At 42.8% G+C, this 13,296-nt stretch overlaps 1 protein-coding gene across 2 annotated transcripts in view; it reads right to left on the bottom strand.

The window, feature by feature from the left end:
* man1a2 (mannosidase, alpha, class 1A, member 2) overlaps nucleotides 1-13,296 on the bottom strand; it is a 399,576-nt gene that overhangs the window by 196,384 nt on the left and 189,896 nt on the right. For both annotated transcript variants that reach the window (XR_007450829.1, XM_049595084.1), the window contains exons 10-12: nucleotides 12,885-13,000; nucleotides 9,736-9,955; nucleotides 7,217-7,389 (exon numbers count right to left, since the gene is read on the bottom strand). Coding sequence is in view for 1 of the 2 variants with exons in the window: in XM_049595084.1 (XP_049451041.1) it covers nucleotides 7,217-7,389; nucleotides 9,736-9,955; nucleotides 12,885-13,000 (509 nt within the window). In the remaining variant the exon portion in view is untranslated. The remainder of the gene's footprint in view (nucleotides 1-7,216; nucleotides 7,390-9,735; nucleotides 9,956-12,884; nucleotides 13,001-13,296) is intronic.

The raw sequence follows: 13,296 nt of genomic DNA, 5'->3' as shown, positions 1-13,296 counted from the left end.
TAACGCATGTAATTGAAAGCATTATGTCTGTCCTTGTCTCTCAGTGTCTCTCTCACACACACACACACACACACACACGAGTCTTCTCCCTCCATCCTGCCCTCGAGTGACCGTTTTGCTGTCAGCAGATTTCCATCGCAAGGAGTTTGGACGGTAATTCCTGTTATTCATGGGCTGCTGCGCTCGACGTGCCTTTGTCCTTCTGGATCCACACTGCAGTTTCCAACACGCACACGCACACACACACACACACACACCCAGACACACACATACATGGCCATATCAAGCCACGTATATCCTTCGTTAAGTCTGAGTGCTTGAAACACACATTTAAGTCCCAGCAGCAACCTCTGAAGCTGAAAATGAAGCCAATGTGAAAGTGCCAAAAATCATAAAGGCTGCAGTTCCTGTAACGGCCACTTGAGGCTCTAAGAGTCAGTAAATCCTGCCAGACCTCCATGTTGAAATACTTGCCCAACTTTACAGCAGAAATAAACATGTTTACAGCCTGGTACAAAAACGAGTTTTGGTCTCTGTGGCTAATTTCCTCGTTCATGACAACTGTACGAGGGGTGAATTTTTATATTACTCCCCTGTTTAAATGTTAATGTTATGTAATGTAATGTTTGTGATGTTGATGGACAGGCTGTCTACAAGGTGTCATCACACCCCTTTTACACTGCCTGATCAAAGTGGGAATGTTGCATCATTGCATCACAGATTATCATCATGGGTTGGAAGTGAACCTGTGGCCGCTGTGGCAAGGACACTGCATTTGTACATGGCATGCCCGCTCTACACGCTGAACTACTGGGTGCCCAGGTGTGACATTTGACAACGTGTTTTATGTGCAACCCACTGCCTGAAATGCTGGCAGCAGTTAGCAGCTAACTCAAAGAAGAACAGCAGCTGAAAATGACCACAGGTTGGTAAGACAATGAAGTGTAGGAGCCTGATATTCTCCAAGCAGCGGATGAGATCAACTGCTATATAACAGGGACGGTAAATGACTGTTGTTATCATTAAGAAAACGCTGCCTCACAAATACTCTGTACATCATAATAGAAACTGACGTTGTTGTTTCACATGTCACACAGCTTTTGCTTCTAAAACAAACACTGTGGCAGCATTATGCTGTTTGCTTTTGTATAAAAAAGCAGAGGTGACATGTTAAAGCGGCTTTGTTGGAGCAGTTTTGCGGGATCTCTGTGTAATAAGGGCGATTGTGTCAGATCCACACCACGCTCCTCCACAGCTCCACCCTCTTGTCTAAATATGGTCACTTCTGGCTCCAAAAAAACCCAGATGGTGACGGCCAAAATGCCAAACTCACGGCTTCAAAGCCAATGAGTGACATCATGTTGGCTACTTCCATTATTTTAGACAGTCTATGTTTAACTTGAACAAACACTCAGCAGCCTGGGAACTTCAAATCATCTTACTGGGTAACAGTATACCCAGTAAAACTGTACCTATATATGCAGAACACACACACGCACATTGACCATCTGTGCTAAATAAATTATCTGATAAAAAGTCTACCTGTAGGAGAAGGAGGAGCAGTGTGTCTGCAGCTGCTAAGTGAGGACACATTTCACATTACAGCAGCTGGGCTTGGGCTTTACACACACACACACACACACACACACACACACACACACACACACAGGTAAAAGCCAGTCAGTGGTAATAGCTGCTGTGAAAAGAGGAAGCGTGACAAACAGAAGCAGGTTCGGTGCAGCAGATGGATGCAGCTGAGGTGCAGGGGAGGTGTGGGGGGGGAGCTGAGCTTTGAGGCAACATACAGAGAAGATCGCAGGTGTTTGTGAGAAGTGTGTGCATGTGTGGGGGATAAAGAGACCAACAGAAGAAGAGAGTAGGACGACGAGCTTCGTGTGAACATTGAGAGAGCCTCAGGTGTTGTGTGAGAAAGTTATGAGTGTGTGAAAGAAACGAGGAAGAAACATGAAAAGACACAAAATGATAGAGACAGGAAACATTTTAGAAGATGGAATAAAACTGCAGAGGAGAGAAAAGAAAAGGCAGAAAGCCTGAAAGTATCCGAGATGTCCCAAATCCATTTTAAATACTCAATCTAGGCAGGTTTTGAATATGCAAACTGGAAAAGTAACAAAAGAAAAGTCAGTAAGTGGTAACGTATGTTGATTTCTCACTCTAATCACACATAACTGTAAACTGTAAAGATCTGGCTGATGATTTGTTTTTTTTTCTATTTTAAGTTTTTGAGTTGCAACAGGCTCAGGGGGATGTTCAGTGTGACAACAGCATTCAGTAGTATAGTAAACAAGCTAATTGCGCTAACAATGGATCAGAAATGTACAACAACATTTTTTGCCGACACTAGATATCAAACAAAAGCCAGAAACTGTGTCGTTTAAAGTATCTGTGAGCTGTTAATTCACCACTTCTAAGCAGAAGAGAGAAGATACATGTTATCTTGGAGCCTTTTGGTGCAAAGTCTCTTCTCCTCTGTGCCACTGCATCACGTCCGAAGCTGTCTGTATCAAAGAGTAGCATAGAAGTCAAGAGCGTTTGCTCCGCAGCAAATCTGGGGACCAAAACCTTCCCAGAAGTACACTGACACGCAAATAAATGAATTAAGAAAAAACAGACTGCTCAACTTGAAGCAATCTCAGTCGACTGAGGGGTCTCTGACAGATGATCAGAACCTCTGACTTAATAATTTATACAATGAATAAAATTTGGAATAGGAAGGATACGGAGGATTCAGTGTCAGTGATGCCTGAGCTTCAGACTAAATACACTGGTTCTGTACATGTTCAGGCACATGTATGGTGTTTACAATATGTCAGGAATTGAGCTGCTTCACAAAACACAAAAGACGTGAATAACTAAAAGAATTATGGATTTAAATATTTGAAAGAAACTGTGTGTTGGGGAGGAAGTCTGTGCCAGAATCAGCCACTGCTAACACATCAGTAAAACCAAGTATGAAGTGAGTAACTCTGAACTTCTACATATGTGGCAAGATACAGAGTAAGTCATTTATTTTCTCTATTTTACCCACAGACTGTATAAAATAATCAGTGTCAACCACTGGCTTGTGTACTACAGTTTGAAGTTTCAGGCTTGGTATTTTGTCCGTTGCCATCTGAAATTTTTGGAGCTAGAAGTGACCATATTTGGATGAGAGGGTGGAGCTAACTCCAACGCTAGCTGCTAGCCTATTTAGCACAGTGCATTTAAATCTATGGTTGATTAAGGTAGTGCTAATGCTAATTTTTGCTAGCAAAAAACAGGCTTAGAACTATGACTGCACGTTAATATCGGCACGTCATCGGTATTGACCGGTATTTGCTTTAAAATGAATCAGAATTGGCCAACATGCTTTTTCTTATTTTACACAGTAAATAAATTAATGTTACATACATTGGAAAGTATTGTATTTCTCGTCTCCATCTGCTGATGGGCTGTCACAATAAGAGTATGCATGTATAATACAATGCTAATTCCACTGCACAGGAGACTAGATGATCATTAAAATTAGGTGGGGACAAATGTGGATATATTTATATCGGTACTGGTTATCAGCTAAATGCTAAACAAGACTTTTTTTAGACGACCCAAACGTTACAATTAACTTCCATTTATTGAAAACAAACTCGAAAGGAACAGCTGCGGCTATGCCTAAAACCAACACCAACACTGTTGCTGTGGTAGCGACTTGTCAACGGACAACAGCTACCTTTCACTCAAAGTGGGCATGAACTTAATTATGAATTACTTTACGCCTTAATAACGTTTCAGTGGGTTGTTATATAAAAATTAACCACTGTACAGTTGTCACGAATGTTCAAATTAGCTACAGAGACCAAAACTGTTTTTGCACCAGGCTGTAAACACATTTCTTTCTGCAGTAAAGTTGGGCACTTTAACATGAGGGTCTATGGGGATTGACTCGCTTTTGGAGCCAGCCTCAAGTGGCCATTAGAGGAACTGCAGTTTTTGGCACTTTTGTATTGGCGCCTTATTTTTCAGCCCAGGATGTTGCTGCTTCATTTTATCTTAACAAAAAATGATATGAAAATACATCATAGTTTAATAAGAAAAAAAAAGTTTGCTGCATCCTATATCTGCAGAAAGTAACGGTATTTTTTTTTCTCACCCAAATGCTATAACAAGAAGATCAATACCAAGCCCCTGTCAGACACCATCTTTTTCTCTTATCTTATACTGTACTGTAAGCTTTACTTAAACATAGCAACCTTTAAACATCAATACGCTAAACAAACATAAAACTATGGAGGAACAAAATTAAATAAGACCAGAACAACTTATATAATCTGTCATCTACATTAGTATGCATGTATATAGCATAATAAAATATGAAGTAGAGGCAAAGATGAGCCCTTTAGCACCAGCTCTTTTCAGTGTCACTCAAACTCGGTACAATCACACATTATAAACACACTTTGCCAAATGTATTTGCTTTCCACGGGAGCACGTACGCACTTACTCCCACTCAGAAAAACAAAGAGAAGTAGTTTCACTGCTTCAAAATGGAGGAAAAATAGGTGACAAGAAGATTGGCAGGAGAAAGAAAGAAAAACTGAGTATAAAAGAGCAGGAGAGAGGGAGAGAAAAAAAAAAGATGACGAGCAGGCCGGCTGAGATTTAGACAGAGAAGACACATTGACTGCTGTGTAGAAGACGAGCTCTTTAATCCTCTGTTAGGAGTGGAGCAGGGGAGTGAAGAGGAGACAGAGGGCTTTCATTTCTGCTCTACTTTCATAAAGCTTTTCATATTAAAACACAAGGGGGAAGAATAAATAACTAATAACATCTGAAAGATTAACATTCACCTGCAGGTACGTGTGCTCCTCTCCCTGTGTGCTTTACTGTGAGAAACTGGGTGATAACACTTGATGCGACCGGCACTTAATCTGGTTTCACAAGCTCAAATGAAGCTTAAAACATCTCCCCGCCACAGGTTGTCATAGGCACAGGGGAAAGGGCATGAAAACAGCTTTTTATTTTGCTGGAGAGACAAATGAAGCCTCGCAATTACACACAGTCTGACCTTCTGATTCAAACTCATCTACTGACTCAAAAGTCGATATTAAATCACAGTTCTGACTGCAGCAAAACAAGCTCGGCTCAATACTTGAATACTTTCACTTTCCAACGGATACAAAGCACATAAAAGAATATAAAGGAGCTCAGACGCCCAAATCACATAGAGAAGAAAGGGGAATTCGTGGGGTGAAATTATCGTAGAATACTTCCTTTCTGAACAGACAGCACAGAGTTTAATGGTGCAAATGGAATCGCTTTTAATATTTATCTATAACTGTTAAAAGGTGAGAGCGTGAAGCTGACACTGGTGCTGCCCGCTAAGACTCTTTCATTTCATCTGTGACTGTGCTTTTAATAAATCAATACATGCAACAAAGAAAAACTGAACTGTCCAACCCCGTTCAGCCACTGTAGAATATGATCACGAATGTACTCTCTTTATGCTCACTTAAGGCTAAACGCTGCATTAAAACTGTCAGAAGTACTCAGACACCTACAGCTGGATGTTGGTTTAAAAGTCTTTATAAGTGTTGAACAACAGACAAGCTGACTTAAGCCACCACGAGGAAAAGACAGATTTTTTCTTTGAAATATGGAGAAAATGTTGTCATGCATAAAGATAATGTAATGTTAAAAAAGTGGCAACATCTGGGGCTGAAATGCACACAACTGCAGTTCCTCTAATGGCCACTTGAGGCTGGCTCCAAAAGCGAGTCAATCCCCATAGACCCCCATGTTAAAATTCCCAACTTTACAGCAAAAATAAACATGTTTACGGCCTGGTTCACAAAACTGTTTTGGTCTCTATGCCTAATCTCCTTGCTCATGACAACTGTGCGGGGTCACATTTTCTGCTAAAATGTCATCAAGGCTTAAAGCTACACGTAATTAAGGGTGCTTTCAGACCTAGAGTTGTCTTGCTTTGGTCTGAATCAGGGACTCATTTTGTCACAAAGTTGTATAATTGCCTAGAGTTGGTTCGTGTTCTCACAGCAGCATTTACAAGCGGACCAGATCAAATGCCTTGTGTGAGAAAGCTGCTCTTGATTGGTCAGAATTTCCATGTGGGAAAAATCCAGGAAGTAAAGCAAACGTTGAAGAAGAGTACACTTGCAAGATAAATGTGACACTTTCTAATGTCACAATGGAGGGACAACTACGCAGGTTGATTTTAGCGCTGCTCATCGTGGACTATATTGCTGTCATTGTTCATTTTAGTCAAAGCATACAGTTTGAAAACGAGGCTGTAACATGCTCATGTTTAACCCAAACAATGTGTCATGTGACTGCAGTTGGTTCAGATCCAGGTTGGAACACCTTCTCACCACAAACGAACCGCACCAAAGTTCATTTGTAACCGGACTGAGACCACCTCTACAAGAATGTCTCGGTCTGGTAGTTTTGGTGCACACCTGAGTGTGATTGCTGTGTTCACACCTGCACAAACGAACTGCACTGAGGGGGCAAACGAACTGGAGTTGTTATTTCTGAAATATCCAATGTATATACTTAAAAAAAAAACAAAGTACTCCGCTTGGGACTTGGACATTTAAAAATTAGATCCACACTGAAAGCTGTACTTTGGATCACTACAAACATGCATCCATCCATTTTCTGGAGCTGATCCCAAACAAGCACAGTATTAAGAGAGAAACATTTAGAAAGGAAAACCAAAAGTCAGCTATCTTCAAATTTCCCCATAGCAACATAGTCAAAGATGCCAAAAAAGACTACTTTTGAAAACTGCTTATTACCATTACAAGATCTTATTCAAACTGTTATATAGTCTCATTTCCCCTGGTGTAATTATACCGTTATTACACTACATTTCCCACAAATCCCTCTGGAATTTGCTCCCTCTCCTCTGTGATGTTGTGTGCAACTGTTTTCTCGAGTCTGACATTCCAGCAAGACCTGATGATTGATGGAGCGAACTTTTCCATTAGACTTTTTCTTTTTCATGGCCGTCTGCATTTAACAGCTCTGAAAGCTTTAGCTGCTTTTTGTTCTCGGAGAACGCAGCTTACAAATATTCTTGTTTTGAGCTGCGGAGCAAATCCAACAGATGTCTCACCAGATCCTTCACGTTGTACAGAGCAACAATAAAATGTTAAAATAATAAAATGTCTCTCTCTATATACATATGTCTGCTAATTACCTGTGCTGCCTCCCAGCCCCACTGCCGGTATTTGGGATCGTGGGTGAACCGCCACATGTACCAGTAGGTCTCGATGACCTCCGGCCGCAGGATGTAGTACTTCTCGTTCTGCCGTACGGCCACCGCCTCCAGGCCGCTGTCGAACTTAAAGGCTTCCGGGCCGAGCTTCAACACTGGGGGGAGAAAAGAAAGGTGGAGGTGGGGAATGGTAGAGAGGGAAAGAGGGGAGGGACAAGAGGTGACACAGGAAGATGGAGAAGGACAGAAGGGAGGCAACAAGACAATCAAGAGGGAGAAGGGAGGACAGAAAAAGGACAAACATGAAGAACAAGCAGAGTAGAGGAAGGGTGAGATGGGGGAGGAGAGATGGAGAAGGGAGAGTTAATGACAGGGATCAGAGAGACAAAGGAAGAAAGTCAGGAACAGGAAAACAATGATTAAGACAGGAAACAAGAGACAGGAAATAAACATCATCTTCTGCTCCTTGTTTGTCTTCATGGTTCAGCTGCTGGTGATAACAGGTCAGGGCTGATTATGAATTTGTGTGTGTGTGTGTGTGTGTGTGTGATTATAAGAAATAAAAAAAGCCCCCAAACTCATTGAATTTACTGGATTTTCATCTTTTTACAAGCACTGCCAATTAAGTGTGATGGACATTAAGAGTGGAAAATTACTGAGAAGATGAAGGAGGTGGTGACAGGAATGTCTGTGAAAAGATTAACACACTCTGACACACACACACACACACACACACACACACACACACACACACACACACACACACACACACACACACTCGATGGCTGCTGTGACTGCTCATTAAGAACCAACAGACCCAACTCTAGACAGCCTGACCGTTGCGATCAAACTCCCTGCCACCTAACCAGAAAGTTCCCTCTTCCTCTTCCTCCCGCCCTCTTTCTCTTCTCTGTCTCCCCATCTTCATTTGTTGCCATGGCAACCTCCCCTCTTTCTCAGAGCAACCTCACGATTTCTAAGTAAACACACACACACTTTACACATACAATCATGATGCAAGATCACACACTGGTGTTTCTTTGCTGACAACTATTGATCCTCGTTGGGGAAAACTTCCCGAGCAGGTATTTTTCTAAAGGTCTCCTTTGAATGGATGATATATATATTTACTCTTCCAGCAAATGAAAATGTAAAAACATGACCAATCCACCTACTGCTGTCTCTGTCTCTCTAAAAAAAGCTTTTCTAAGACAGACACTATGAATTTATGCCCTTTACGTAGTTTGATTGCTTGTGATCCTGAAATCACTGCAGCTGCACAACATCTTCAAACTGTTTTAGAACACTGCAGAGAAAAGTTGCAGCGATGTGAACTGGCCGATCTGAGCTCAACTTAAGCCGGCTGATGGTGTCACCTGCAACTCAGCTGGTCAAACTGCCAGCGGCTGGTTTTAGAACGTAAAGTACGTCAACTGTTTCAACAGCTGATTGGCTTGTAGTGAAGTCTGCTGGTCAAGTCAAAATGACCAGAGAAAGCATGTTTGCTCGCTGCAGCAGGTGCTACGTCACTGCCGAGCCTTCTGTTTCTGTCCTTGCAGTGTGCCAGTGTCGGACGGTGGGTCGCTGCTGCTGCTGCTCGCACATACATGCTCATATTATCACATATTCCATGGCGTATTTCTTATCTGATGCTCATTTTGTTTCTGTTCTTCGCCATTTTATCACTACAAATGCAGCTGTAGCCAGTATCTCACTATCACTATCCTCATTCATATTTTAAGAAGCTACAAATTATATTCAGCCACAAAATAAGCCCGAAAAGCTGCAAATCAGAACAGAAGTACAGAGAGTTGTTGCATAGAGATGATGCACCATCTCATTTAGTTGCACATATGTGAAGTAGTTGTCTGTTTTAACTCGCCACGATCATAAAAATAGAATACAAAAATACATGACACACAACATTATATATTCGTCTGCATGTTGTTAATTATCCCAGAAAAGGGGTTGCACGGCGACAGCACAAAAACACAGACTGGAGTGTTTACAGTCTCTGTTGCAATCGATGGGACATTTAAAAATAGCAGGTGCGTTTGTGCACCAGTCCTTGTCAAGCAAGGGTGACTATCTCCTCTGTGTTTCTAGCTTCACATTATCGGATCAGTGTGCCAGGTACCTCAACACAGAGGTGACCAATTACGTGACAGACCTGAACTGTTCTATCGGTGCCATCAACAACTTTTGACAGTGGAAACGCAGTAATACTTTTTAATGTTTGACGAACTGAACTGAACTTCTCGGTGGAAACAAGGCTTTGAGGTTATAGGAATGCATTTACTGCACATAAAAGCAATAATAATATTGGCTTCAGTGTAAGAAACACCAGTGTAATCAAATGTAAAAAAAAAAAAAACAAAGAAAAAACTCTGTAGTTGAACAGTTGTTTCAAATATAAAGTTACAGACAATCTGTACTCTGCTAACATGCTGGTTTCATTCAGACTCAAAGTGCTTTGTGTGTGTGTGTGTGTGTCTGCTCACCTGTCCTGTCATAGGACTCGTGGCAGGTGTGTGCGATCTCGGCTCCCAGCTGCAGGTAGTGTCCGGCCTTGTCGTCGGGCGAGCCGTCAGCTCCCAACGCAAACATGCCGCCGGCGAAGCAGGCCAGGTGGCCCATCTTCCTCTCCAGGTGGCCGTTCTTCCACTCACCAATGAACGTCAGACCGCCGTTGGATTTGCGTATCAGGTGGCGCTCGATGGCCTGGAAGGTAGAGTGTGTGCATTTGGTAAATGAGAATGTATGAGACGGTCCAAGAAAGTTGAATGAAGAAGTATGTTTTCAGTGAGGATGTGGACAGAGGTTACAAATGAAATAATGAGTGTACGTGTGTGTGTGTGTGTGTGTATTTGTATGCAGACAGCGAATGAAACAACACATCAGGATGTGTGAAATGTGTGTTTGGGTGAGAATGTGCATATGAGAAGAGGTAAGGTCAGAAAATGTGGAATGACAGTATTAAAGTAAGAATGTGAACAGAGGTTGTGAACGGAATATTAAGTGTGTGTGTACGTGTGTGTGAATGTATTAATGGGGTTAAGTTGTGTGAATGGGGCATTGACATTGAGTGCATGTGTAAGAGGGCGGGGAAGAAGAAGAGGAAGAAAACAGAACAAAGTGGTGAGTGCAGAATTTAAAATGCAGCCACATCCCTCGCCCTTCGCTCCGTAGCATCTGTTCTGCTCACTCTGTGACACTCTTAATGATTGACAGACATCTTCATCAGCTACAGACCACTGACATCTGCTCCCTGCTGAATCTGCTCTCACTTTAGGTGGAATAAAACACAAGCACACCTTCTTTTTGTAACCTGCCCACCTCACTTAAATGCTTTAAATCAGTACCTTTGCTACGGGCACACGCATCACTGACAGAGGGGGCAAAAAGTATGATCATCATCAATCATAATCATAGGTATCGCATTAACTCTTCTTCAGACCCTCTCAGACACAATCCAGTTTGAGCTGCATTTGCAGCTGTGCAGCTTTTTATTATAACCGTTATTTAGGCTGACCAAACGTCCTCTTTTGCCCAGACATGTCCACTTTTCACGTCCTGTCCGGGGCGTACAGGGGTTCTTTATAAATTGATGATAATGTCCGGTTTTCTGTGTGTGCGTGCGTGTGAGTTTGTGTGTGTGTGTTAGAGTGCGGCACGGGCCGCATATTTCTGTCAAAACCCGAACCAAGCCCGACATTATTTAATTACTAAAGCACTGGGTTTGTGTCACACAGTGGTTACAGGCTATTTAACAGGCTGGGCGTGAGCCGTTGGTGCTCAGCGGAGAGGGAGACCTCCGTGTTTGAGACGGGAGTGGGAGGCGGGAGGTCCGAGGCTTCCAGCGAGAGGAGAGGGAGAAATAAAACAAAATAAGATAAAATAGGAGACACCTGTCTCCCTCTTTTATTTTATTTTCAGCGTTTAATCAAGGCGGAGGCGGGCGGCTGGAGGTCTGAGACTTCCAGAGAGGGGAGAGGTAGAAACAAACAGCCAATGTGTGTCTGTGTGTGTTATGTTTAGGTGTTGTCACGTAAATAACAGTGTCCAAGCAATAAACAGGACAGACAATAGGATTTTATTTATTTTTACACTACATTTTCACTGAAAGCTGACCGAATCCGACCCAAGCCCGAATACAATTTATACAATTTTGACCAAACCCGGCCCGACCCGTCAGGTACCATCGGGCTCGGATCGCCACACTCTAGTGTGTGTATGTGTCCCCTATAGGGGCCTATCTGATTTCTGTCTTTGAGAGATATTATTTTGTAATATAACTGAATTTTCTATCCATACATATAAACTTTAAATAGGCTATAGGCCTATGAAAATTATAAGGCATCTTTGAGTAAACTGCGAGTATCATTTAAGTAGGCTATGTCGTGGCTGGGCCGAGTGTCCTCTTTTTTGGAAATCAAAATATGGTCACCCTACCGTTATTAATAGTCAGTTGCCTTTTGCTGAACAATGGGACAGGAACAAAACTTTGTCCGATTCAAAGTGATGAGTGTTGGAAATGTAAGGACCCATTCACACTGGTGCTATTTGGTCTGCTTAAAATGAACCCTGGTCCGATTACATGGGTAGTTTGGTTCATTTGGAGTGGTGTGAACGCTCATTCGAACTCTGGTGCAGACCAAACGAGCGAACCCTGGTCTGCTTGAAAACTGGGGGTCTCGGTTCTCTTGCAAGTGAACCCTGGTGCGGTTCGCTTACAGTGGGAAATGCAAACAGACTATCCAGCAAACCAAAGAGAGGAAGTGACGTAGAGCGCAGTGCATTTTGGGTAGAAGAAAAACAAAGCCAACAGCACGAACCGCTCGCTGCCTCGCCTGCTGCTCATACTGGGCAGCTTCTAGGTTTGAACACCAAAGTAAAAACAGAAACCCCAAGACTGCATAAATTTGGTGTTGCTCCTTGTGTTTGTGGTGACCAAGCCCGCTGAAGGGGATGGATTTCCGTTTTCAGTCCTGGCCAATCGATGAGCAGGGTTTTCTTCTTCCTCATGCTTTTTTGCTTCCTGGTCAGTGGTCCTTTCGGGCAATGCCGCCCCCAGACAAGCAGCTGTTGTAACTGCGTGATGTTGTCCAGGTGGTTTGGTCCGCTTTAAAAAGCGCAGTGTAAAAGTGAACCAAACCAAATGAATTCCCCGCCCAATCGAAATGAGTCCCCCGGACTATCCTGGTGTGAATGCGCCCTAAGGGTTTCCCCATTTTTGACCAGAGTAGGCCACATTTTCACCTTCTTGGAGACAAATCTGTTCTAGCAGTGCGACTTGCAAAGGCACAGTTTGGATTGGCTCTTGCAGGCTTCCTTATTGCACCCAAGATTATACAGGGAACTGGAAAAAATAAACTGAAACCTTGGTATAAGGACTGGATTGATCTCATGACTGTTGCAGTCTCATACGAGTTAAAGCTGGTTAAACTGAAAGATTGAGAGTCGAGATTCAGTGAAATGTGGCGTGGCTTCCTCAGATTTATTAGCAGGGGGCCATAAATGGGGGTGTCCACTAGATGACCTGGTAGAGCAGGCGCCCCGGGTTCAATCCCGCCCACTTCAAAAGATTTGAACTATCCCTTTAAAAGGAAGTGTCTGTTTGTAAAACATATACAGATGTGTTGTGCTGTACCTCAATGGCGTCATCATAAGTCTTGCGGGCCTCTGTGTCGGTCTTGTCTGACATGAGCCACGCCTTCAGCAGGTACTCGTAAAAACTGTCCCCAAGTCCTCCAACTGAGGTGTGATCTGCAGAGACAGAGAGGAAATAAAAACAGTTAAAAAAGTGCAGGAAACAAAGGTAGAAAGGAAAAACAGCAAGAGACGGACAAATGAGAAAGCCAAAGTGAATTATTCATTCTTCGACTTTGCCTGAAAGTCACTGGCAGAGAGAAACATATGGCATCAAAAGCATCTACCCAAACCCAGGGTGTTTTTTTTCTTCTCCACACCCACGATATATTGGCAGCATTCATCCCACTCATTTTTTCATTTTTGTTTACCGTTTCCCTGATGGGCTCACATTTCACTGTCCCCATTCGTCC

This window comes from Epinephelus fuscoguttatus, linkage group LG13 (genome assembly GCF_011397635.1).
Source record: "Epinephelus fuscoguttatus linkage group LG13, E.fuscoguttatus.final_Chr_v1".
NCBI lineage: Eukaryota > Metazoa > Chordata > Actinopteri > Perciformes > Serranidae > Epinephelus > Epinephelus fuscoguttatus.
This window is presented reverse-complemented; position numbering and strand designations above follow the sequence as displayed.